Below are 27,741 nucleotides of genomic sequence, written 5' to 3'. Positions count from 1 at the left end.
AGAGAGAGAGAGGGGGGATTGCTGAGAGAGAGAGAGAGAGGGGGGATTGCTGAGAGAGAGAGAGAGAGAGAGGGGGGATTGCTGCGAGAGAGAGAGAGAGAGAGAGAGAGAGAGGGGGGGGATTGCTGAGAGAGAGAGAGAGAGAGAGGGGGTTGCTGAGAGAGAGAGAGAGAGAGAGGGGGTTGCTGAGAGAGAGAGAGAGAGAGAGAGGGGGTTGCTGAGAGAGAGAGAGAGAGGGGGTTGCTGAGAGAGAGAGAGAGAGAGAGGGGGTTGCTGAGAGAGAGAGAGAGAGAGAGGGGGTTGCTGAGAGAGAGAGAGGGGGTTGCTGAGAGAGAGAGAGGGGGTTGCTGAGAGAGAGAGAGAGGGGGTTGCTGAGAGAGAGAGAGAGAGAGGGGGTTGCTGAGAGAGAGAGAGAGAGAGGGGGTTGCTGAGAGAGAGAGAGAGAGAGGGGGTTGCTGAGAGAGAGAGAGAGAGAGGGGGGTTGCTGAGAGAGAGAGAGAGAGAGGGGGTTGCTGAGAGAGAGAGAGAGAGGGGGGATTGCTGAGAGAGAGAGAGAGGGGGGATTGCTGAGAGAGAGAGAGAGAGAGAGAGAGAGGGGGGGGATTGCTGAGAGAGAGAGAGAGAGAGAGAGAGGGGGGGTTGCTGAGAGAGAGAGAGAGGGGGGGTTGCTGAGAGAGAGAGAGAGAGAGAGAGAGAGGGGGGGGATTGCTGAGAGAGAGAGAGAGGGGGTTGCTGAGAGAGAGAGAGAGAGAGAGAGAGGGGGGTTGCTGAGAGAGAGAGAGAGAGAGAGGGGGTTGCTGAGAGAGAGAGAGGGAGAGAGAGGGGGTTGCTGAGAGAGAGAGAGAGGGAGAGAGAGGGGGTTGCTGAGGGAGAGAGGGGGTTGCTGAGAGGGAGAGAGGGAGAGAGGGGGTTGCTGAGAGGGAGAGAGGGGGTTGCTGAGAGGGAGAGAGGGGGTTGCTGAGAGGGAGAGAGGGAGAGAGAGGGGGTTGCTGAGAGAGAGAGAGGGAGAGAGAGGGGGTTGCTGAGAGAGAGAGAGGGAGAGAGAGGGGTTGCTGAGAGAGAGAGAGGGAGAGAGAGGGGGTTGCTGAGAGAGAGAGAGGGAGAGAGAGGGGGTTGCTGAGAGGGAGAGAGAGGGTGCTGGAGGGAGAGAGGGGGTTGCTGAGAGGGAGAGAGGGGGTTGCTGAGAGAGAGAGAGGGAGAGAGGGAGAGAGGGGTTGCTGAGAGAGAGAGAGGGAGAGAGGGGGTTGCTGAGAGAGAGAGAGGGAGAGAGGGGGTTGCTGAGAGAGAGAGAGAGAGAGAGAGGGAGAGAGGAGGGGGTTGCTGAGAGAGAGAGAGAGAGAGAGAGAGAGAGAGAGGGGGTTGCTGAGAGAGAGAGAGGGAGAGAGGGGGTTGCTGAGAGAGAGAGAGGGGGACAGGGAGAAAAGGGGGGAGAGAGGAGGGGGACAGGAGAAAAGGGGGGAGAGAGGAGGGGGACAGGGACATGGACAGAGTGGTACAGAAAGAGGGGGCGGTGGGGGCCATACACTGTTGGGGGGGCGGTGGTGAGACGACACACAGAGAGGGAGGGAGACTCGAGTGAGTGAGAGGGAGAGAGAACGATCAAGATCACTACTGATCGATGCACACCTGTTTGGAATACTCAGCATTGCTACAAAACTGCGACCAGACATTTCACAATGTCATTGAGCTTGTGTCCCAAGTGAAAGTAATGCATGCTAGAGCGTAGAAACCGAGGCATTCCCGAAATGACTGTTTCCATTATAAAATGAGTTTATATAACACAGGCCTTTGAACTTGTGTTTTAGAATAACCTAGCTGCTCGGTGGTTATTTTAAAACACATGGTTCAAGGCTTGGAGCAGGGGTGTTCAACCTTTTTCCGTAGGGTGTCACATTACAATTTTCGGCTTCGTGGGGGGGCCGATGAGATAATTTTGGAAAGATAAAGGCATTAAAAATTTATTTTACTATTCATCAAAACTGCAAGAAATGTGCATTTTTGGGAAGAAGCATTAATTTATTGACTTCTTATCTCGTCATTATGTTGGAAACTGATTTGGTGAGATATATCGCATTTTGTTTGTTTGCAAAAGTAGTCAATGTCTGACTGCAAACTTGTAGCGATGCAGAGTATTCCAGACAGGTCTCTCTCTCTCTCACTCACACTCACACTCACACTCTCACTCTCACTCTCACTCTTCCCCCGTTCGCTCTGTCGCCCCCACCCCGTCCCTTTGTGGTAGGTTTTTAAGAATCGTCTTCAAGAAGAGAAAGTTAGAGAGGTGCCAAGTTTTAGGAAGGGAATTCCAGAGATGAAGGCCTTGGCAAAGGAAGGCATGACCACCAACAGTGAAACCATTAAAATTAGGGATGCTCAATTTCCTCTTGAACTGATTGATCATCCCTGCTTCTGCCATCCTTGTGGGCAGTGAGTTCCAGCTCATTACCACCTGCTGCATAAAAAGTGCTTCCTCATATTCCCCTTGCATCTTTTGCCCAAAACGTTCGATCTATGTCCTCTAGTCCTTGTACCATTTGTTAATAGGAACAGTTTTTCCTTGTCTTGCTTATCTAAGCCTGTCACAATCTTGTACACATATTAAATGTCTCCTCAATCTCTTTTATTCTAAGAACAAACTCAGCTTCCTACAAAAATGTATTACCTCACACTTATCTATGTTGTGATTCATTTGCCAATTACCCATAAGTTCATTTATGTCTTCCTGTATTTTGTCCATTTTTTCCTCTATTAACTGCACCCCCAAATTTGATGTCATTCACAAATGTTGAAATTTTACTTGCGATTCCAGAGTCCAAATTATTATAGGAAATCGTGAGCAGCAGTAGCCTTAGCACCAATCCTTGTGGAATGTCACTTCCCATCATTTGCCAATCTGAGTAATTACCTTTAACCCCTACATCTGTTTTCTGTTTTGTTTCGTTTCGTTTAGTTTAGTTTTGAGATACAGCACTGAAACAGGCCCTTCGGCTCACCGAGTCTGTGCCGACCATCAACCACCCATATATACTAATCCTACACTAATCCCATATTCCTACCACATGCCCACCTGTCCCTATATTTCCCTACCACATGCCCACCTGTCCCTATATTTCCCTACCACATCCCCACCTGTCCCTATATTTCCCTACCACATCCCCACCTGTCCCTATATTTCCCTACCACATCCCCACCTGTCCCTATATTTCCCTACCACATCCCCACCTGTCCCTATATTTCCCTACCACCTACCTATACTAGGGGCAATTTATAATGGCCAATTTACCTACCAACCTGCAAGTCTTTTGGCTTGTGGGAGGAAACCAGAGCACCCAGAGGAAACCCACACAGACACAGTGAGAACTTGCAAACTCCACACAGGCAGTACCCAGAATTGAACCCGGGTCACTGGAGCTGTGAGGCTGCGGTGCTAACCACTGCGCCACTGTGCCGCCCCAGCTAACGTATTGCTGTGGGGACATGGGTTTGAATCCCACCACAGCTGAAGGTGGAATTTGAATTCCATTAAATCTGGAATTTAAAGCTAGTCTAATGATGGCCATGAAACCATTGTCGATTGTTGTAAAAACCCATCTGGTTCACTAATGTCCTTTAGGGAAGAAAATCTGCTGTCCATACCTGGTCTGGCCTACATGTGACTCCAGATCCACAGCAATGTGATTGACTCATACATGCACTTGAAATGGCCAAGCAAGCCACTCATTTCAAGGGCAATTAGGGATGGGCAATAAATGCTGGCCAGGCCTGTGAAGCCCACATCCCATTAATGAATTTAAAAAAAGTAAGGTTTGTTAAGCATGACCTTCCCTTTTGGAATCTATATGTTCAGTTTCTAAATGATTAAGGATTCCAATATCTTTTCTAACACGCTAAGCTGAACTTATTCTATCTCCTTTTTAAAAACATATAACCTGTCAGTTCTTTCTAAGCTGCATCCCACGCTGTTTTCCTGAGATTTCAGAACTGATTGCCTAATTACTACACTTTTACTAACAGTGGGAGAATTATATTGGTATAATAAATTCCCATCACACCATAGATTACATTGAAATGCAATAAGAGTATGGTCCTGAAAATTTTTTGATTGGAGCAGGGGAAAGAAATAGCTACAATAATGGATGCCCATGTGCACTGTACTGTGGACCTGAACATTCAAGGTACCTGGCTTACTAAGGAATGTCTTGAAATATTTTTTGCATAGCTGCTGGAAAAAGGTTAAGCATATTTTTCAGATTCCATTATAAGTATCAAAATGCAAATATTTGCACATAAACTAGTGTTTATTTATAAGACAGAATATTTTCTACAAATGTATTTAATTCACACACAACTTCAGTCAGTAAAAGCCCCTCTTGGCTCTTTTTCAGCAGATTAGTTGGCTCAAATTTTATTTAGTTCCCCCAACTTTTTTCCTACATGCTAGATTGAAACCATTCCCATATGATCTTTCTGTGCTATTTTTACAGTTTCCCACTCTTAACCACAATTTTTATAACTATATATAAAAGAAAATTGTTGCTATAGAATACTGCTTTTCCATTTCTGTCTTAAAAGTATACCAAGCATGAACCAGTCTGATCTTTATTAACATTCATGCATATCAAACGATCATAATTATTACAGAAAATGCTGGAAACATTAATTCTGTTTCTGTCTCTACAGAAGCTGCCCAAGTTGCTGAGTATTTCCAGCATTTTCTGTTTCTGTTTCGGAATTCCAGCCTCTGCAGTACTTTGCTTTTGTATCAAAATTATTATGTAAGCTTATTGGCAGAATCTGCCCCTTGTTGTATAAATTGGTCTCTTGTTTTGATTTGAAGTCAAAATATTCTTGGAACATAAATTTATCCATGAAGCATAATTCCCCATTTCACCACCCAAGTTAAGCATTAGTCATGAGATATAACAATATTTTCTGTGTAAAACTAAAATGCAGATATCTACTTAGATTGATAACCATGGACGATTTTCTAATCATATTGGCTTCTGGCTAATGGGCTGTGAATTACCAGTTGAATTGATAATCATGTGAAAGTGTAAGACACTAATAATGTGACAAATTAAAAATGGCCAACATCAATTTGTTCTGAAATAAAAACAGAAAATGCTGGTAAAACTCACAGGTCAGCCAACATTTATGAAAAGAGAAATTAATGTTTAAGTTTGATCTTCCTTCAAAACTAGAAAGAGTTGGGAATGCAATAGATTTTCAGAAAGTACAGAGGCAGCGGAAGGGGGGAGTGGGGGAAAGAACAAAAGGGAATGTCTGTGATAAGATGGAAGGCAGGGGAGATTGAATGACAAAAGGGATGATAGTGAAAGGCAAAAGGAAATGCTAACAGGACAAGTGAAGAAACAACAGATGGGTGTAGAGGAGGTGTAAATGGGAATAGCAGAATCATCAACAGCTGCCATATGGCAAAAATGGGGGCAAAAGTTATGATCTGAAGTTGTTAAACTCAGTGTTGGGTTTGGAAGATTTTAAATCATTTAATTAAAAGATGAGCTGCTTACATCGAGCTTCTTTGGAAAAGTGTAGGAAGCAGAGGACAGAGAGATCAGAGTGGGAGTAGGGTGGAGAATTAAAATGCTAGGCAACTGGAAGCTCGAGGTCACTCTTCGGCACTGAATCGAGGTGTTGCACAAAGCAGTCACCCAATTTGCGTTTGGTGTCTCCATTGTCGAGGAGACCACATCGTGAACAGCAAATACAGTATCCTAAATTAAAAGTACAAGTAAATCACTGTTTCACTTGCAAGGTGTGTTTGGGGTCCTGGACGATGAGAAAGGAGGAGGTAAAGCATCAGGTTTTGCATCTGCTGTGCTTGCATGGGAAGATATCATGGGAAGGGGAGGCATTGTTGAGGATGATAGAGGAGTACACCAAGGTGCTATGGCGGGAACAGTCTTTTCAAAATGCTGAAAAGGGAAGGGAAGATGTGTTTGGTGGTGGCATCATGCAGGATGTGGTAGAAATACTGGAGGATAATCCATTGAATGTGGAGGCTGGTGGGGTTGAAAGTGAGGGCAAGGTGAAACTCTATCATGGTTCTGGGAGGTAGGGGAGGGATCGAGAGCAGATGGGTGAAAAATGAAATGGACTTGGTCGAGGACACTGCCAACCAGGTAGAGGCTTATATCCACTTTAAGCTCATTGACTCCTACAGCTAATTTGACTGCACTTGCTTCCGTGCTACTTTCTGTAAAGTTTCTATTCCATTCTTCCAGATTCTCCATCTCTGTCTCCCCTGTTTTGATGATGCCACCTTTTTCAGTGTTTTTGATGTGTCTTGCTTTTTCCTCAGCTGAGGAATTCCCGCCACCATGATGTACAGGACCCTCAGCATTGCCTTTCAGTATTCCAAAGAGACCATTGCCTCCACAATACGCTGGTTCACTCCTCAATCACCCTCAACACCCTCTCCACTTCCCATGCTACTTTGCCATGCAAGCTCAGGAGACGCAATATGTGCCCTTTTATCTCTTCCCTCCTAACCATCGAGGGTTCCAAACACTCCTTCCAGGTGATACAGCAATTTACTTATACTACATTGAATTTAGCATACTATATTTGCTACTCACTATGTGATCCCCTCTACACTGGGGAGACTAAATGCAGGTTGGGTGACCAATTTGCAGAATATCTCCATTCAGTCTGCAAAAGTGACCCCGAGTTTCAGTCACCTGTCATTTTAATTCTCTGCCCCACCCCTGCTCTGATCTTTCTGTCCTTGGCCTCCTACAATGTTCCAACAAAGCTCAGTATAAGCTCAAGGAACAACATCTCATCTTTCAGTTAGGCACTTTACAGCCTTCTGGACTTGACACTTAGTTCAACCATTTCAGGTTATAATCTCTGCACCTATTGCCATTTGCATCTCCTGAGGTTATCCCATTATGGGTGGCGCAGTGGTTAGCACCGCAGCATCACAGCTCCAGGGACCCGGGTTCGATTCTGGATACTGCCTGTGCGGAGTTTGCAAGTTCTTCCTGTGTCTGCGTGGGTTTTCGCCGGGTGGTCCAGTTTCCTCCCACATCCAAAAGACTTGCAGGTGATAGGTAAATTGGCTGTTGTAAATTGCCCCTAGTGTAGGGAGGTGATAGGGAATATGGGATTACTGTAGGATTAGTATAAATGGGTGGTTGTTGGTCGGCACAGACTCGGTGGGCCGAAGGGCCTGTTTCAGTGCTGTATCTCTAAATAAAACATAAATAAAATAAATTATCATCTCTTATAATACAAACAGAAAATGCTGAAAATACTCAGATCTGGCAGCCTCTCGGGGGAGAGAAACAGTTAATGTTTTAGGTAAGTAGCCTTTCATCAGAACAGACCAATTGCTTCCTTGCAGCATTATCCCTTTAGTCATTTAATCTTTCTTGCCTTTCACCCTATCAGACTTTCCTTCCCATTCCTTGCTTAAAACCTGTTGCATCTCTTAACTTTCTCCAGTTCTGATGTAAGGTATTTGACCTGAAATTTTAAACTCTGTTTCTCTCTCCACGGATGCTGCCTGACCTGCTGAATGTTTCCAACATTTTCTGTTTTTAATTTCAGATTTCTAGCATCTGCACTATTTTGCTTTACTGTCAGTTGGTTCTCACCAGTACAAATCAAGTCTAATGAAAGTACTTTTTGTTTTTTTATTAAACTCCACAGTGTCAGCTGCTCACGCGCCTGTGGAGCTCTGATTCTAAAGCTAAGCGGGTCCCCACCAAGGTTTAAGTATCTGCGCTGGTGGTGGGTGCAAGAGAGTCATGGGAGTGCATCCTCTGAGTCATGGTGGTCCTCAAGGATGGATGCCTTTTCCACAGGGGTAGCAGACCCCTGTGAATGACTACCAGCAAGAGAACACAAACATATGTGGGTTAGGCTGTGCTGTTCTCCTGATGCCTGTCAAACATTATGTGGGTCTCCAACATTGATACGCATGCCAACAGAAGACAATCCTCATTCTCTTGCGCTGGGACTCCAATCTCCCCGTCGGCAATTGAGCGGCTGCCCTGGATGCCCACCAGCATCAAGGCCTCTTCCTCGGTGGAGGTATGTGGACGTACATCTGGGATTCCTCCACCTGTCTGGAATGTCTCTCTCCTATTATGGACCCTCTTGTCCTGCAAGGGGAAGGATGGAGATGGTAGAGAATGGCACAGAGCTCAAAATGACAGTTCAGCTCTTTTGAGCCCCTCAATCTCGACTGGGGAATCTGATGTGTCTCATGCCGACATCCGCTGACATGGCAGTTAAGCGGGAGGGATGAGCTACGAATGAAAGTGGCCTGTGACCAAGAGACATCCATGCATCCGTCAGGAAGAGGCAGAACCATAGGCACTCGGGCAATGCTGCATCACTGCCACCCTCCCCATGTCATGCAACTTCCCACATAGTCACATGCTGTCTTCAAGAAGGCAACTGATATGAAGCCAGAATGCAGTGTGTCATTGGCCCTCTTCCTGCGCTGGGTGATCCCACAGTTGCTAACCTCCTCTGCGATCTCCACCCAGGCTTGCTTGGGCAGGTGGGAGGACCTCTTCTTACCATCGTGGGGGAAGAGAACGTCTCCCCTTTCCCTTTCAATCTGGAGGAGAATCTGCAGGGAGGCATCACTGAACTGTGGGGCCACCTTGGGTCTTTGTTCTGACATTGTCTTCTGCCTTCCTCGGAGGGTGGGGCGGGGGCAGGACCCAGTAGATCAAAGTTATAGATTGCATTGTATCCAGGACAGGAGTAAATGCAGGGCTGGCAGCCCTTTCAATATGGTGCCAGCACCAACTCTGGAGTCATCTGAGGCTGTAATCAACGACTCGCCTCCTGCCCCTGCCATGTGATTGGGGAGGGACCTGCGCCTCCACAATGCAAAATGGGTACCTGCCACTGTGGGGCAAGCAGCCATGTGGCAGACGGGAACAGCATCCCAGCAGCGGGCTCATTAAATTCAACCCAGTGAGTACTCCTGTATCGTAAGTGCTACTTTGAAGAGACATAACATTGAAGCCCTGACTTCCCTCTGAGATGAACATCAAAGATCTCATGACACTATTCAGGCAGGAGCAGGGAAGTTCTCCTCCTATCCCAGTCAATATTTATCCCTTAACCAATATTACTTGAACATAATTTCTGGTCATATATCTCATGTGGAACTTTGCTTTGTGCAAATTGCTGCCACATATTCCCCACGTTATAACATTAAATACAAAATGACTTGATGAGCTGTAAAGCACTTTGGAGAGTCTTCAGGTCAAGAAAGACACTATATAAGTGGAAATTCTTTCCCTTCAAATTGTGGGGAATGTTGTTTTATTGCATCATGTTTTCTTATTACGTTAAAGGCACTATAAATATTTGTCCACATGCGTAAGGAAAATAATCCTAATGGTCTTACTTTCTTTTGAACTTTTACACTTGTACGGTATTGGATAGTACATCATCTGTTTGTGACAAATGATTTCAGGCAATCAGAAGTTGACAATATATGCTACTATAAGTGAAATGTCTCTGTCCTCACATCTGGAGTGGTGTGTGCATGTCAAAGCTACAATAGAAAATCACAGACAAGGACCTTAAATGTGGCCCATGTATGTTCATGTTATCTTTTCTATTGTGCTACAGTTGATCTTATTTGAAAATATTCTTTCTTTTCTTTTGGGCCTCCTTATCTCGAGAGACAATGGATACGCGCCTGGAGGTGGTCAGTGGTTTGTGAAGCAGCGCCTGGAGTGGCTATAAAGGCCAATTCTGGAGTGACAGGCTCTTCCACAGGTGCTGCAGAGAAATTTGTTTGTTGGGGCTGTTGCACAGTTGGCTCTCCCCTTGCGCCTCTGTCTTTTTTCCTGCCAACTACTAAGTCACTTCGACTCGCCACAATTTAGCCCTGTCTTTATGGCTGCCCGCCAGCTCTGGCGAATGCTGGCAACTGACTCCCACGACTTGTGATCAATGTCACACGATTTCATGTCGCGTTTGCAGACGTCTTTATAACGGAGACATGGACGGCCGGTGGGTCTGATACCAGTGGCGAGCTCGCTGTACAATGTGTCTTTGGGGATCCTGCCATCTTCCATGCGGCTCACATGGCCAAGCCATCTCAAGCGCCGCTGACTCAGTAGTGTGTATAAGCTGGGGGTGTTGGCCGCTTCAAGGACTTCTGTGTTGGAGATATAGTCCTGCCACCTGATGCCAAGTATTCTCCGAAGGCAGCGAAGATGGAATGAATTGAGACGTCGCTCTTGGCTGGCATACGTTGTCCAGGCCTCGCTGCCGTAGAGCAAGGTACTGAGGACACAGGCCTGATACACTCGGACTTTTGTGTTCCGTGTCAGTGCGCCATTTTCCCACACTCTCTTGGCCAGTCTGGACATAGCAGTGGAAGCCTTACCCATGCGCTTGTTGATTTCTGCATCTAGAGACAGGTTACTGGTGATAGTTGAGCCTCGGTAGGTGAACTCTTGAACCACTTCCAGAGCGTGGTCGCCAATATTGATGGATGGAGCATTTCTGACATCCTGCCCCATGATGTTCGTTTTCTTGAGGCTGATGGTTAGGCCAAATTCATTGCAGGCAGACGCAAACCTGTCGATGAGACTCTGCAGGCATTCTTCAGTGTGAGATGTTAAAGCAGCATCGTCAGCAAAGAGGAGTTCTCTGATGAGGACTTTCCGTACTTTGGACTTCGCTCTTAGACGGGCAAGGTTGAACAACCTGCCCCCTGATCTTGTGTGGAGGAAAATTCCTTCTTCAGAGGATTTGAACGCATGTGAAAGCAGCAGGGAGAAGAAAATCCCAAAAAGTGTGGGTGCGAGAACACAGCCCTGTTTCACACCACTCAGGATAGGAAAGGGCAAATATATAGAATCTAATTAAGTTTGAAAAGGAAATGCTGAATGAGCACAACAAAGTATGTTTACTGAAACAATATTTTGATGGAAGGTGAGAAAGCTGGCAAGAAAATACATTCTTAGTTTCATACTGCTGTAGTGTAGGCCATGAGGCTGAAGTCAGGCACATAGTGTATCCTCAGCAGGTCAAAGTGCATCTGTGGGCTAAGAAACAAGGATTAGTGTTTCAGGTTGATGGCCTATTGTAGAAATGTCCACAGGTGTTTTCTGACTGAGTGTTTACAGCATTTTCTGTTTTTATTGCAGATTTCTAGCTTCGATAGTGTTTTTGCTTTTTGAAATATTGTGTCCTGTTTGTCTTTGCTGTGGAAATAAGGATAGTTGGCTGTTGTCACATATGGGTGAACTTACTTATTGGTTATCAGTCTGCTGGAAATGCTGGACATATTAGAAATTAGCACAATAGTTATCACCTGGCCTTTAGTGCACAGGGATATACCCTGTGCCATTGTAATGCACCTATGGAGCACTTCTGAGTGTAGTGGTACTTGGAGTGTTTAGACCTGCAACCCTCGAAGGGTGCATTCTCAGTTATAACTGTTGTGTCGGTGTAAACTAGTTTTACTGAATCCAGCCAAGTTTTTAAGTTAATGGCAGCATGATGAAATTCCTGTCTCAAACTAGCTGCTTCTGCTTTCTCCTCCCGATGATGTCTGCCACCATTTGTTGCCTCCTAAATGTTTATCAGTTAGCAATATTCAACCACAGTTGCATATCGTGAAGGCCTAGCTGACACGTGTACTTTGAGTAACCTAAAGGGAGCTTATGTATTTCAAGAAATCCCTGTATCACTGAAATAAGGATTTCACCTATAGAATCGTAGACTAGTACAGCACAGAAGCAGGCCATTTGGCTCAACAAGTCTGTGCTGGGACTTTGGAAGAGCAACCAGTTAGTCCCATTCCTTGACTGTTTCACCATATGCCTACAGTTCTTTTCTCCAAGTATTTATCCAACTTCCTTGTAAAAGCTATTACTGAGTCTGTTTCCACCACCTATCCGGCAGTGCATTCCAAACCTAACCACTCGCTGCAGGAAGAAGTTTTTCATCATGTCACATCGGTTTCCTTTGCTAATCACCTTGATCTGTGTTATGAGCTCTTGTATCAGAAAGCCTTTATATTTTATCTTTTTGTTAATTGCTACAGTTGGAAACACGTCTGTATTTAGTTGCAACATATAATGGAGATGTTTATATTTAATATTGTATAATGTAACATAACTTATACGACATCTCAATTAGGTTGCAAATGCTGACTGCATCAATTGTTTTTAGAATTAAGAGATTGTGACTATACTAATGTAAATCTATTTTGCAAATGGACCAGGAAGCAGAAATAGAGGAAAGGAGCTAATTTGAATTTGCTGATTCACACGTCCTCTACATAGTGATACAAATGAGGTACAAAAGCAAACTATGCAACCTACCTCTGACTTTGTATAACAGCCTATATTTTATTGTGCTTATACAAAGTGATAGATTTGTCAGTGCAATGTTATAAAAATTAACATGTTCATTTTAACTAGGTATGTTATTGCAGATTAAATTGCGTCAAAAGCTTTCACTTTGTATTGAGAATTGATTTTGTAATGAAAGTTTACTTCAGAATTCATAAGTTTGCATGAGTATTCTATATAACCATGAGTTGTCATATAAAAAGCATTTTTAATACAATTATGAATTTAGACAATCAGTGTACCTTGCAGATAGTTTTTTGACATGAAATGATTTTACTTCAGGTCAAAAGTGTTAAATCTTTGAGGTTGTTGGTTATGAAATAATGAAATTATTTTTACTGATTCAGGGGCATCAAAAGATGGAGCACTGGATGAAGATGATTTCACGAGGGCATTTAACGATGTGCCCACTGTACAGGTATTGTGTGAATTGTTATTATTGGACTTCTAATAGAAAATGTTAATCTTGACAAATGGTTAGGACATGAATTTGTGTTTGTAAAATTCAGGGTCTGTATCTATGTGTGGAAGACATGCACAGAGTCAGCATATATTAAAAGGTCGAAATTGTCTACAGTTGTGTTTGTTGACCAAGAGAGGAATTGGAATCTGTTCTGTTATCCTTGTTGAAGTTGAGAGCTTGATTACAGTAATTGCCTGTTGTAAAAGAAATTTAATAGTTTTGGAAAATCAAGTTGATGAACAAAGTTAGGTGGTAATAGTGTATCTTTGGATAATCTAAACTGTTCAGCAAGCGACGGACCTTTTTTTTTACTTATCACAGTCAGGTTCTCATTGAAGAATTTGCAGCTTGTCATGCAGGCCCCCTCCTGCCAAGAATGAGGCATATTGGTTTTGTCACATGAACAATGATTTTGAACTGTTGCTGGAGCGAGGAAATGACTTGTTGAACAGATCAGCCGTGGCTGGAAAAAACATTTGCATATCAACAGACGATGCTTGTGTAGACGAAGAACCATTCCCCGACGCATTCAACCCACAATGGATGTTGATCACTGGATGGTGAGGGGGTGGGGAAGCGCATTCCAGAGCCTGCTGGAGTGATGCAATCCACCGGGGCCAGGACTCGTTGGACCAGCTGGTCACATGACTAACTGGTTGTTTGAGGGTTTTTTGAACTAGCCACAGAGTTTGAACTCAGAAAGACTGTTTGTTTCTGGACTGAGAAGATCTCTCTCCTGTTTGCTCCCATCTCTTTCTCACAAACCTCTGAATCCACTGAAGACACATGAACCCCAAGAGAGAAAAGTCTCCTACAGCGAACAAGGTTTAAGAAGAATACTGGGCCCCAACGCAAAGCAAGATCTACCTACAATCAAGGACTCTAGAGTGAGCTTGAAGAACCGTAACAAAAACTCTTCAGATAGTGCCTCAAACTTTTCCACTTCATTTCTTCTGCTCTTTTCTGTCTCTATTTGCATGTGTGTATCGCGTATGCATGCTAGAGTGGGCACATCGTGTATCCGTAGGCATCAACCAAATTAGATTTAAGTTTAATAAATTTCAACTTTTCTTCTTTAAACCTAAGAAAGCCTGTTTCTGCTGGTTTATTTGCCTCATAATTGGAAACGATGAACAAGCAATCACCAAGGGGGAGCTAAAAAAACGATATGTTTAAAATTAAACTCTGTTACGGTAAGATCAGGTGAAGGCTGAGAGGGACCCCGAGACACCTTTCTCACCTGGTCATAACAAGCTGCTAAAAGTTTAAATTAATTTTAAAGTTGTCTTTCTATGTTTATTGTTTGCCCATAAACGTATGGGTGGCAAGAAAATGCTGCACTGTGTTTCTTACTAAAGGCAATGTACTTGTAGGAAATTCTGGTTATCAAACCAATTTTTTGGTTGTGACCTAAATTGGTAAACATAGTCACAGATCTTGGTCTTAATATGTGTTCAGATATTGAACTTACACATTTGAAACTCTTGTTTTTAATATAGCAGAAGGCACTAATCGTAACTGCTTTGGCAATTAAGATTCCACATAGCCATGCTTTACATTCATCATGGGTTTATTATCCTGAATTTTATTTCTGTGTATAGATTTTTTTTGTAATTTGATTTATCAAGATGAAATTTCAACTCTAGTTTTTGTGTTTCTTTGAGTGCTCAGAAACTTTACATTGTTGGGTTCTAATTATTGTAAGGTGACTGTGCATGATTCTCCTTTTATGTCTAAAAATGAAGCTTATAGCAAAGAGAAGAGGAAATATTTGTGCAAAATATTTATTCTTCAAATTTATGGGGTAAAAGACCCATGTTCACTTTTGATCTGTTTTGCTGTGCGTAAATGTTTTCGGTACTGTGCACTTTCAGGCATGATAAATTTTTGAATGTGTCTGTGCGATGTCATGGGAGATCTTGCAAGAAGTGAAAGAACTGCCTTGTTCCCTGGTTGTTAGAGCACAATCTACTTTAACTTTGACCTCCTTCCAAGAAGATATTCGAGGCGAGTTGAAGATGCTTCTTCACCGTATTTGTATGAGGATTTAAGATGTTGCTGGGTGCTGTTAGTTCCAGGAAACACAATGTTTACAGCATTGAGTTGCATATATAAGGTTCTCTATCTTTGAAACCAACTGCAGCCTACTTTTCTTTGTTTAAATGGCCAGTAGTTAGAAGACTGCAAATTCTCCAAGTGTTTTGTTGAAGTCTTTTTTTTATATCGGGCCCAAATTTTTTGTTCGGGATGTCCTCAAATATGTTCTCCACATATTATAACTAAGTTGGATTTTTCAAGATTCTGGTCCATATGTTACTCATTTAAGGTATCAATTTGCAGGGTTATGTCTGAAATTTACCTGTAATTTATTCTATGTTGAAATTTTATAAAAGTTGAATTCCATTATGGTTAACCATCACTTAGAGGACTATTCAAGGAGGAAAGTGATGGAGGGACACTCTCACCTAATTTGTTAGAAATTTTTGTCCATATCAGTGACAATTCCTTGAATTGAACCACACATGCATTTACATGAGTCTGTTATTTCTGTGACTAAAGAGAGACTTAGAAAAATTCTGCAAGTATTAAAAAAGCAATACATTCATTCTGGTGTAATGTTTCTCCATTCAGCATTCAAACTTGTATATAGAATGAACAGAGGTCCAGGTAATGTTACTGTCTAAGACTGTTCTATGTATGCAAGTACTATGTGAAGCTTTGATATTGGTATCAGTGTAGGTTCTTAATTTGTAAATATTGAGGAGTGCCTTCCGTGTTCCAAGCTTTGACTAGTGCACTAGCAGCTCTTGTGTTGCTTCTGCCATAATCTTATGTACTTTTTTTTTGTTCGTTCATGGGATGTGGGCATTGCTGGCTAGGACAGCATTTATTGCCCATCCCTAATTGCCTTTGAGAAGGTGGTGGTGCGCCACCTTCTTGAGCTGCTGCAGTCCATGTGGGGTAGGTATACCCACAGTGCTGTTAGGAATTCCAGAATTTTGACTCAGTGACAGTAAAGGAACAGCGATTTAGTTCCAAGTCAGGGTGGTATGTGGCTTGGAGGGGGACTTGCAAGTGGTGGTGTTCGCATGCAACTGCTGCCCTAGTCCTTCTAGGTGGTAGAGGTCACGGGTTTGAAAGGTGCCGTCTAAGGAGCCTTGGTGCGTTGCTGCAGTGCATCTTGTAGATAGTACACATTGCTGCCACTGTTTGTCAGTGGTGGAGGGAGTGAATGTTCACGGATGGGGTGTCAATCAGGCTGCATTATCCTGGATTGTGTTGAGCTTCTTGAGTGTTGTTGGAGCTGTACCCATCCAGGCAAGTGGAGAGTGCTCCGTCACACTCCTGTAAACTGTGGCGCAGAGTCAACTCCCCCTTGGCCCCTTTATTCCCTTCACCCACTTGATCCTGGCCGTCACGTGGGACTAAGTCCTGTTAATTCAGGCTCAGGCTGGGTGTTTGGGATATCGGGTTACAGGAGAGCCACCCTCCACCTAATCCACCGGCTACAATTAATGGCTTAGTACAAAGAGGAGGAAACTCAGTCCTTTCTTTAACTATCAATTTACTTTATTCACGTTGTACAATGCAAGAATAAGGCTTATACACTTAGTTAGACAAAAGCATGCAACTCAAACTGGGTTATACAGTTAATAACAAAGCTAGCTAGAATTGATAAGCACACCCACTAGGTTCCTCTGACCTTTCCCTGACCTTGTCACAGAAAACAAATGATAATACCCGAAAAAGGGGAGAGCTGACGCTGGCCAGGCGTTGCGTTCTCTCTCTCTTTTACATCGTCGCTGCGTTGCTCACGCAGGGTCTTCCACTTCCACGATGGTTGGTCTCTGGAGTTTTTCGCTGGCTCTATGCCCGAGATTCTCCATACTTCTTCTCCTTATCTCTCCAAAACTGAGCTGTCTCTTTCCGGTTGGTTTAAGCCTGCTCACGTCGTTCGTATCTTCTCCTAATTGACCCAGGCCCAAAGACCCTGGTATCACACCATGTCCAAATTTTCCTGTGATCTCTCCTTTGTCTTGTCACATAAATTAATTAGTTCAAACTGGTTTTTTACTAGCACAGGCCAGTGTCTGAACTCCAGGTTACTATAGTTCACAAACAATCCAGCAGTTTGTAACAGATTCTGTATTTCTTGCAGCCCCTGGCCAACATCTCCCCCCTCATGATCCAAAAATACTTATCTTAGGATCATCAAGTTTCCCTTCTCTGTGGACCATTCCTGAGAAAGTCATTGTCCCCCAGTGAGTGTGCTATACCGTTAAGTATAAAAAGATATGTTTATTTACAGTTGTTTGTTTATTTCTTTTTACAGTTTTTGTTTATATTGATAATCGTTCCTTCTGTTTCATTATAGCCCCATCATCCAATCTTCGCAAAATTTCATTTTTCCACCTTCTAAGCTGATATACATTGAGTACAACAATTATTAGCACACATAGAATCACTATGACAGTAATATGTGATACAACTCTGACCCATGGATGTATTTGAACATTAGATCCCCAATTCCAAAACTTACTCCAAAACCCTGGGTCATGCAACAGTTCATTTGCCTTGTCGGCATGAGTTCTAATTGTTTTAGTGTATTTATTCCATTGATGAATTATCTCTTTTGCCTCTTCTGCTATTTGTGCACAATCCGCTGTTAGGTGTGGGATGGCTGGTAATTCGGTGGCAATATATTCCCGTACCTCTTGATCTGTATCAGTACGTTGGACCGTGAGGTTCTCCTTTCTCACTATCCTCGTTATTGGCTTAGGCAGGACTTGTCCACCAACAACCAAGTCCAAGGTTACATTGTGAATGGCTACTTTGTGACCCTCCAGAGGACACTATTTCCATCCCTTGTTGTAGTTCATAGCAGCCGTGGCTATGTAATACGTTTGCCCCACAAGGGCATATTGTAAAAAGGTCTGGTTATTCACAGGCAGAATGGACAATGAACAATTTTCATAGGTGCTGAGGCGCAATTTGTAAGTTTCTGTCTCGTTATCTCTGCCGGACAGGCCCAGTGATTCCCCCCTTGATGACATTTTGACAAATCTACCCCTTTCTCAACACCATCCATTACAATGGCATGAGATGGTGGGTTACTTAAAGATATCCAAATACCCTCTTGGTACTTGCCCACGTTATGGACTCTCTTTTAAGGGTAGGTCAAATTGCTTCTGTGTTGGGGAATATGAAACACTGCCCCAACATAATATCTTCCTCTATCCTCGTCACAGGTACCTAACACTCTGATCGTTAAGGTCAAACTTCTGTTCCCTCTGGTATACCCAATGTTTTTCCCGCGCACGCCAACCCATCCGCTCCCGCATAATACAAATTTAAATCTTCCCATTTTCCTTTGTTGATTCGAACTATCTTGATCTGCGGAGCAAAGTTGTTTCTGACCACGGGATAGTCTTCCCACGTCGTCACTGCTTCAGGCGCGTTCATTTGTCGTGACAGCTCCGATGCGGGTTCACCTATAGTCCCAAATATGGTCAATCCAAGAGCAATGAAATGTATCACCCTCTTCATTGTGGGCTGGACCTGTAATATACAAGTGTAATTTCTGCTCTTATTTACAGTTTCTTTCGTATCCTATTTCAAGTCCAGTCCATACACTGAGCCAGACTGTCTATATCTTGTTCCCAATTTGTTTCTGATTCTAACCATCCATTTCTTCAAGCCCGCTTACTTGCCCTGATTTCTTTATTTTTCTTTTGTTTTTTTCCCTCGATTTCTCTCTGTATGCGGATGTACAACATCAGGTTGTCTTTCAAACACCTCCGCTTGGATCCACAGTTGATCCTGCTCTTGATTTCCCTAACGTTCGGTCGAAACATCGGTAGCATCAAGCATCACATGCCAACTGTGATCATCTTGTTTTTCTCCTACTAACTTTAACTGATTAATGTGATGACAGCCACTTTTAGCTGGTGCCGTCGATACTTTGTATACAGATGGACTAGCTTTATCTACTATCTCATAGGGACCGGTGAACTTTGGACTCGAGAATGAGGTGGGCTGGTATATTCTGATCATTACCCTTTGTCCGGGGCTCAACTCTATCGGGCTGGCTTTCACACCAAAATAAGCCTTGATTTGCTGTCTCTTCTTTCCTTGTTGGTGGGCTGCTACGTAACTTGCTTCTCTCACTGTTTCTACTAGTTGTTGCACCCATTTTTCTGATATAATACTGTCCACCTCGGGTTCGGACAAGTCCAAACCTACCAACCCCTCCATTCCTCTCATGTCCCTTCCCGTCATGAGTTTATAGGGAGTATAACCTTTTAATGAAGCTGCGGTATTCCTGATTACCATCAACACATAGGACAGAACGACCTGCCAGGTCGTCTTGTGCTGCTGTACCATTTTAGCTATCATGTTTTTCAATGTCCGATTCATCCTTTCCACAATTCCACTAGACTGTGGTCTATAGGGTATGTGGAATTTCTGTTTGACCCCAAAGAGGGTCATTACATTTTGCATTACTTGGGCTGTAAAATGTGTTCCATGATCTGATTCAATGCTTCGGGGTAAACCCCACCGATTGAATACCCTTTCTAACAGAATTTTTGTGGTGATTTTGGCTGTATTTGTTCTGGTTGGGAAAGCTTCCACCCATTTGGTAAACGTATCTACTATTACTAGAATGTACTTAAACCCTCCTGGAGTGGGGGGTAGGAGTCCTACATAGTCTATTTGTAAATTAGTCCAAGGCCCTTCTACTGGTCTAGTATGTCGGAGGGCCCCTTTCTTGACATTCCTATCGGGGTTGTGTTGTGCACAGATCAAACAATTCTTGACGTAGTGTTCCAGATCACCTTTCATTCCAGGCCACCAGCACACCACCTTTATCCTTTCCAGGGTACTCTCTGTCCCTTTATGTCCCCATAAGTCATGGTACCAGTGGATTGTTTGGTTTCGTCCCCCCTCTGGCACTACGAATTTTCCTTCACATAAAACCACTCTGTCCTGAATATCGACCCACTTGTACTCTTTGTATGTGTCTGACTCTACTCCTATCAGTTTTTTCAATTCTCCATCTTTCTTCTGCTCCTCTGTTAAATCCATTACCTTAACCTGTTTTCCTTTCTCTTCCCCAATGTCCTCAATCAGTGGCTGCCATTCCTGCCCACTAACAGCACCTTGTTTGGCTAGCTCATCCGCTTTCCTCTTCCCTTCCGGAGTAAGTTTTTTGAATGAGCTTTTACCTTCGTGATTCCATATCCTTTCCCCTCTGCTCCTTCAAAGATGTATCTTAATAATGGGGCTGATGGAAGGGGGTTCCCATCCGCTGAGCCAAAACCTCTCGCCTCCCATAAGGGCAAATGTTCCATGAGGCTATTACAGACATACATGCTATCAGAATATATAACCGATCCAGGCGGGAAGTATTCTGGGTGACCAACCACATATGCGACGGCTGCTAATTCTGCCGCCTGCGCGCTCATGGTTTTTGGCAATTTTAAGGCTGCGCTAAATTTTTCCTGACCGTGTTCGTCTTCTACATATATCCCGCACCCAGTTTTCCTCTCGCCATCCTGTACTGATGAGGAACCATCCACAAAAATGTTTAAGTGGGGTTTTTTTTTTCCTTTGCATCTTTGCTTTCGGTCCCTGTTGCTTTCTCCAATCAACTCCTACCCCCTCCTTTTTGTTTTGATACAAATGGTCCCTTGGGATCATTTGCTATTATGACTTGACACTCATGTTTCTCTCCTTGATACACTAGGTTGTCTGCCAACATAGTGGTAGTCTTTACCCCTTTTACACTTATGTTTCTTCCTTGCAACAATAGTATCCACCGAGCAATTCGGTTCTGACTTACTGACCCGTCATTGATCCTACCGTCTAATAGTAACTGTACGGGGGTATGTTCTGTCAATATTGTAAGTGGGTTCAGTCCCACTATGTAAGTAAAATACTGTACTGTCCAAAAAAACTGCTAACAAATGTTCCTCGCATGTCGTATACCCCTGCTCTACTGGTGAAAGCATACGCGAGGCATACGCTACTGGTCTCAATTTCCCGTGTGTCTCCTGTAACAGAACTGCCGAGAGGGTGGTGTCTGTGGTAGCTACTTCCAATGAAAACGGCTCAGTTGGATTTGGGGTTTTCAGAGCAGGCGCAGCAGCTAATGCCTGCTTTAAATCTGAAATGGCCTGTGTGTGTTCAGTTTTTCCACTCCCACGCCACATTCTTTCTCAATAGCTCCATTAATGGGGCCGCTTTTGTAGCGAATCCATCAATGTGGTCCCTGCAATATCCCACCAAACCCAGGAAGGATCTCAACCCTTTTACATCCCTCGGGACAGGGAGTCTGCCAACCGCTACTACCCTTCGTTGGTCAATTTCTCTCTTTACCGGTGTCAAGATCATTCCCAAGTAAGTAACCTCCTGTTTCATAACCTGCGCTTTTTTAGGGTTAACGTTTAGTCCCAATTCGTGTAACAATTGTAGTAATTCACTTAGTAACTGATAATGTTCCTGTTCCGTTTCAGTTTGTAGCAGTAAGTCGTCTACGTACTGCACCAGGCATTCAGGCTTTGAGAACCCTTTTAACCCTTCCCTTAGACGTTGGTGAAATATAGACGGGGAATTATGGAATCCCTGCGGCAGGGCGGTCCACATATATTGTTGTCCTTGGAAGGTAAACGCAAATTTATATTGGCATTCTTTCTCCAGTGGAATAGACCAAAAACCGTTACTTATGTCTAAAACCGTGAACCACTGTGCGTCCTCATTTTGTTTAACTACCGTCTCTGGGCTAGTTGCCATGGTGGGGGCTGTTAACGGGGTTACCTTATTTAATTCTCAATAGTCTATCGTTAGTCACCAGCTACCGTCCGGTTTCCTCACCGGCCAAATAGGCGAGTTGTTAGCGGAGGCTACCGATCTTCGTATCCCTTGTAGCAGCAAACTCTGTATCACCTTTCCCACCTCCTCTTCTGCCTGTTTCGGAAAACCATACTGCTTCTGTGGTTTGGGGTCTGGACCCTGTATACACACACTCCCGGTCATTTTCCCACCATCATGTTTATGGCGAGCAAATACGACTGAATTCCGTGTGATAATTTGTTGTACTTCACTATTGCTACTCATTTCTTCCGGTTTGTCCACATTTCCCCAAACATGCATATCCTATCCTGGTATTCCCCCACCAGGATGCATGTGTGATCTATACTACCCATGCCCAAGGGCATTTGCCAAATCGCGCAATTAACAGGGTCAAAACAGAGTCCCGCTTTAGCTATGTAATCACACCCTCATATATGTTCTTGTTCTCTGGGTAACTTAATGAGAACCACTGAGTGCTCTATTGCTACGTCCCCCATACTGACTTCCAACGGTACGCTCTCATATCCCACTTGTGAATGTCCTGTGAATCCGCTTAAAACAAGCTTACTTTGAATTTTCCAATCTACTTTATTAACATTGGTGTTTACGGTGGTTCGGGATCCTCCAGTGTCCCAAAGGAACGTGACAGGGCGGCCTCCAACCCTACCATTCACTAGGGGTCTCCCTGTGTTATCCCACCGCGTGTCACACACCCATAACGGAGAGGCCTGTGACTGTCATTGTGGTTCGGGGTACGACCCCAAAGACGGTGCTATCTCTAGTATATCACATTGAGGATTTGACCTATTGGGTCCTTCCATGTGTAGGCTCTGGCGTTAGTTCTGGCCTCCTCCCCGACCTACATTTTCTCGTCTCTGGTTTGGGCATTCTCTTTTGAAATGTCCCTCCTGGCCACAGTTATAGCAGTGGGTCGGCCCGCCTGGAGGTCTCTCTGTTCCTGGGGTGGATCCTCTCCCAATGCCTCTACCCCTTCCTCCTGTCTGAAAGGCTGGGTGGGATGCCCCCTGTGTAGTTCCCGTCCCTTCATTTCTCCAGGTTATTGTCTGATCTTTGACAGGCATCGCCTTTCCCCCAGGGGTCTTGGAGAATTTTGTTGTTTCCTTCTCCCATGCTCGAACCATCCTCCTGAGTACCCAAGCCTCCGTGTGCGTGTCATCAGAAGGATCAAATTGATCTAGTGCCCTTCTTGACTCCTCAGTGCCATGCGACACCAGCATTCTCAGCCATCGATTTCTAATCTCTGGCGTTGGATTTGCTCTATCTAGGTTTGCACCATATACCCCTTGAAACACCGCCCAGATGCGGGCCGCAATCGCAACAGGGTATTCACCTTTTCTTTGATAGCATTTCGTTAGCACCTCCACTGGGTCCCCTCTGTTAGCGACCATGACGTTTAATACTTGTTCTTTTAAAGCCTCATTTGTGCCTCTACCGAGTTTTTGCTCCTCCAGTCGGGCGGAGTGTATGTGTGGGTGTAGGCACATTATAATTAATTTTCTTTCTTGAGCATCATCTAAGCCGTGTATTCCTCTGTGTTGACTGATCGCTTGGAACAGCTGCCTAGGATCATCCCCGGGTACGCACGTCCCAATATCTTTCGCAATATCCCTAAATTGCTGTACCCACATTGAAGTGGAATATGTCATACGCAGGCCAGCTGCCATCTGGCCATCTGCCCCTATTGCTGCTCTAGTGGTCACAAGGGGGGCCATGGGGGCCGATGACTCCTTTGGCTCTGGCTCATATGTTGGCGGAGGATCCTCGGGTAGTGGGTCTCCGTCATCATGGCTGTATCTAGCCGCTTCGTCTGCTAAGTCATTCCAATCTATGTCCCCTTCACCGTTCTCACTTTCTTCGGGTGCAAAAGCACAGCTAGCTGGTCTTGCAGTCTCGCTATGTATTTTTGACACTTTGTGTGATCACCTGTATTACTATTCTTTTCCTGAGCTGCTTTCTGAATCACATTCATGGCAGTTTTAAAATCACTACATTGTTGTTTCCATCCTTCCACCTCAGCTTTAGCTGCTTGGGCTTCTCCCTCTCGCCTACTTTTTTCCGTAACTCGTTTTTCACACTGTAACTGATATTGGTTCATATGCATCAAATCCGCACTTCTCTGTCCCTGAAAATCAGTTACTTTTTCACTAAGGCGGGCTGCCTCCTCATGGAGTTTTTTATTCTCTTCCTCTAGTCTGTTCTCATTTTTAGCCTGCTGTTGGCATTCTATCCATTCCTCAAGTAAACAGCCGATAGCTACTGACTTCTGTATTTTTTAAAATTTCCTAGCTGACATCATTGCTTGTGCAATCTTCCAAAGGGCTTCTCCTGCGGGTTTTCCCTTGTCGCTAGTGTGACCTGCATACTCCCCGTATTGCGGCCACTTCCTAATTACATATTTTTGGAGGAATCCCTTCCAGTCGAAACATTCCGAGTCTCCAGGGCTTGGAGATTCCCTTTGATTCATCATCTTATGTTAGTAGCTACAAATTAACCCCTAAGTTCCTGTTCTCTCTGTACTTTGCCAATTCGGTTCGGCTCGAGTCTTCCGCTGATTCAACGGAGAGATTTATCCTCGTGCCCACCCAGGGACGTCAATTATGTAAACTGTGGCATGGAGTCAACTCCCCCTTGGCCCCTTTATTCCCTTCACCCACTTGATCCTGGCCGTCACGTGGGACTAAGTCCTCTTAATTCAGGCTCCGGCTGGGTGTTTGGGATATCGGGTTACAGGAGAGCCACCCTCCACCTAATCCACCGGCTACAATTAATGGCTTAGTACAAAGCGGAGGAAACTCAGTCCTTTCTTTAACTATCAATTTACATTATTCACGTTGTTGTACAATGCAAGAATAAGGCTTATACACTTAGTTAGACAAAAGCATGCAACTCAAACTGGGTTATACAGTTAATAACAAAGCTAGCTAGAATTGAAAAGCGCACCCACTAGGTTCCTCTGACCTTTCCCTGACCTAGTCTCAGAAAACAAAGGATAATACCCGAAAAAGGGGAGAGTTAACGCTGGCCAGGCGTTCCGTTCTCTCTCTCTTTTACGTTGTCGCTGCGTTGCTCACGCAGGGTCTTCCACTTCCACGATGGTTGGTCTCTGGAGTTTTTCGCTGGCTCTATGCCCGAGATTCTCTATTCTTATTCTCCTCCTTATCTCTCCAAAACTGAGCTGTCTCTTTCCGGTTGGTTTAAGCCTGCTCACCTCGTTCGTATCTTCTCCTCATTGGCCCAGGCCCAAAGATCCCGGTACACACCGTGTCCAAATAAGGCTCTTTTCCTGTGATCTCTCCTTTGTCTTGTCACATAAATTAATTAGTTCAAACTGGTTTTTTACCAGCACAGGCCAGTGTCTGAGCTCCAGGTTATTATAGTTCACAAACAATCCAGCAGTTTGTAACAGATTCTGTATTTCTTGCAGCCCCTGGCCAACACTCCTGATTGTGCCTTGTAGATGGTGGACAGGCTTTGGGGAGTCAGGAAGTGAGTTACTTGCAGGATTCCTAGCCTTTTGTAGCCACGGTATTTATATGGCTACTCTAGTTCAGTTTCTGGTTAATGGTAACCCCCAGGATGTTGATAGTGGGGGATTCAACGATCGTAATGCCATTAATGTCAAGGGGAGATGGTTAGATTCTCTTGATTGAGATAATCTTTGCCCGGCACTTGTGTCGCGTGAATGTTACTTGTTACTTACCAGCCCAAGCCTGGATGTTGTCCAGGTCTTGCTGCATTTCTACACTGACTGCTTCAGTATTTGAGAAGTCACGAATGGTGCTGAGCATTGTGCAATCATCAGCGAGCATCCCCACTTCTGACCTTATGATTGAGGGAAGGTCATTGATGAAGCAGCTGAAGATGGTTGAGCCTAGGACGCTACCCTGAAGAACTCCTGCAGTGATGTCCTGGAGATGAGATGATTGACCTCCGACAACCACAACCATCTTCCTTTGTACCAGATATGACTCCAACCAGCGGACAGTTTTCCCCTGATTCCCATTGACTCCAGTTTTGCTAGGGCTCCTTGATGCCATACTCGGTCAAATGCTGCCTTGATGTCAAGAGCAGTCACTCTCACTACATCTCTTGACTTCAGCTCTTTTGTCCATGTTTTCACCAAGGCTGTAATGAGGTCAGGAGCTGAGTGGCCCTGGCAGAACGCAAACTGAGCATCACTGAGCAGCTTGTTGCTAAGCAAGTGCCACTTGATAGCACTGTCTATGACGCCTTCCATCACTCTATCATGATTGAGAGTAGACTGATGGGACGGTAATTGACCGAGTTGGATTTGTCCTGCTTTTTGTGTACAGGACATACCTGGGCAATTTTCCACATTGCTGAGTAGTTGCCAGTGTTGTAGCTGTACTGGAACAGTTTGGCTGGGGACATGGCAAATTCTGGAGCACACGTTTTCAGTGCTATTGCCGGAATGTTGTCAGGGCCCATAGCCTTTGCAGGTCCAGTGCCTTCAGTCGTTTCTTGATATCACGTGGAGTGAATCGAATTGGCTGAAGACTGGCATGTTTGATGCTGGGAACTTCAGGAGGAGGCCGAGTTGCATCAATCACTCGGCACTTCTGGCTGAAGATTGTTGCAAATGCTTCAGCCTTATCTTTTGCACTGATGTGCTGGGCTCCCCCATCATTGAGGACGGGGATATTTGTGGAGCCACCTCCTCCAGTTAGTTTTTTAATTGTGCACCACCATTCATGGCTGGATGTGTCAGACTGCAGAGCTTGGATCTTATGCGTTGGTTATGGGATGGCTTAGCTCTGTCTATTGCATGCTGCTTACGCAGTTGGGCACACAAGTAGCCCTGTGTTGTAGCTTCACCAGGTTGACACCTCATTTTGAGGGGTGCCTGGTGCTGCTCCTGGCATGCCCTCCTGCACTCTTCATTGAACCAGGGTTGGTCTCCTGACTTGATGGTAACAGTAGAGTTGGGATGATATGCTGGGCCATGAGGTTACTGATTGTGGTTGAGTATGATTTTGCTGCTTCTGATGGCCCATACCTCATAGGTATCCAGTTTTGAGTTGCTAGATCTGTTCGAAATCTATTGCATTTAGCACAGTGATCGTGACACACAACACAGTGGAGGGTATCCTCAGTGTGAAGATGGGACTTAGTCTCTACAAGGACTATGTGGTGGTCACTCCTACGAATTCTGTAAGGACCGATACATCTGTGACAGGTAGATTGGTGAAGAGGAGGTCAAGTTTGTTTTTCCCTCTTGTTGGTTCCCTCACTGCCTGCTGCAGACCCAGTTTAGCAGCTGTGTCCTTTAGGACTCGGCCAGCTCGGTCAGTAGTGGTGCTACCGAGCCTCTCTTGGTGATGGACATTGAAGTCCTCCACCCAGAGTACATTCTGTGGCCTTGCCACCCTTGGTGCTTCCTCCAAGTGGTGTTCAACATGGAGAAGTACTGATTCATCAGCTGAGGGGGGGGCGGGGGGTGCGGTAGATGGTAATCAGCAGGAGGTTTCCTTGCCCATGTTTGACCTGATGCCATGAGATCTCATTGGATCTGGAGTCGATGTCGAGGACTCCCTCCCGACTGTATACCACTGTGCCGCCACCTCTGCTCAGTCTGTCCTGCCGGTGGGACAGCACATACCTGGGGTTGGTGATGGCGGTGTCTGGGATATTGTTTATAAGGTATGATTCTGCGAGTATGACTATGTCAGGCTATTGCTTGACTAGTCTGTGGGAAAGGTATCCCAACTTTGGTGCAAGTCCCCAGAAGTTAGTAAGGAGGACTTTGCAAGGTTGACGGGGCTGGGTTTGCTGTTGTCGTTTCCGGTGCCTAGGTCGATGCCAGGTGGTCCTTCAGGTTCCATCTTTATTGACTTTGTAGTGGTTTAATACAACTGTGTGGCTTGCTAGGCCAGGCCATTTGAGTGGGCATTTAAGATTCAACTGCATTGCTGTGGGTCTGGAGTCACATGTAAGCCAGACCAGGAAAGGACAGCAGATTTCCTTCCCTAAAGGACATTAGTGAACTAGGTGGGTTTTTACGACAATGGTTTC

General features: G+C 44.7%; 1 protein-coding gene across 10 annotated transcripts in view; it reads left to right on the top strand.

Annotated features, from left to right (window-relative positions):
- Positions 1–27,741, top strand: part of clasp2 (cytoplasmic linker associated protein 2) — a 673,953-nt gene that overhangs the window by 290,638 nt on the left and 355,574 nt on the right. For all 10 annotated transcript variants that reach the window (XM_068032254.1, XM_068032248.1, XM_068032247.1 and 7 more), the window contains exon 9: positions 12,719–12,789. In XM_068032254.1, coding sequence (XP_067888355.1) covers positions 12,719–12,789 — 71 coding nt within the window. The remainder of the gene's footprint in view (positions 1–12,718; positions 12,790–27,741) is intronic.

The sequence above is a fragment of the Heterodontus francisci genome, chromosome 5 (assembly GCF_036365525.1).
Source record: "Heterodontus francisci isolate sHetFra1 chromosome 5, sHetFra1.hap1, whole genome shotgun sequence".
Classification (NCBI taxonomy): Eukaryota; Metazoa; Chordata; class Chondrichthyes; order Heterodontiformes; family Heterodontidae; genus Heterodontus; species Heterodontus francisci.
The sequence above is the reverse complement of the archived record's forward strand: the minus strand, read 5'-3'. Positions and strand labels throughout refer to the sequence as shown.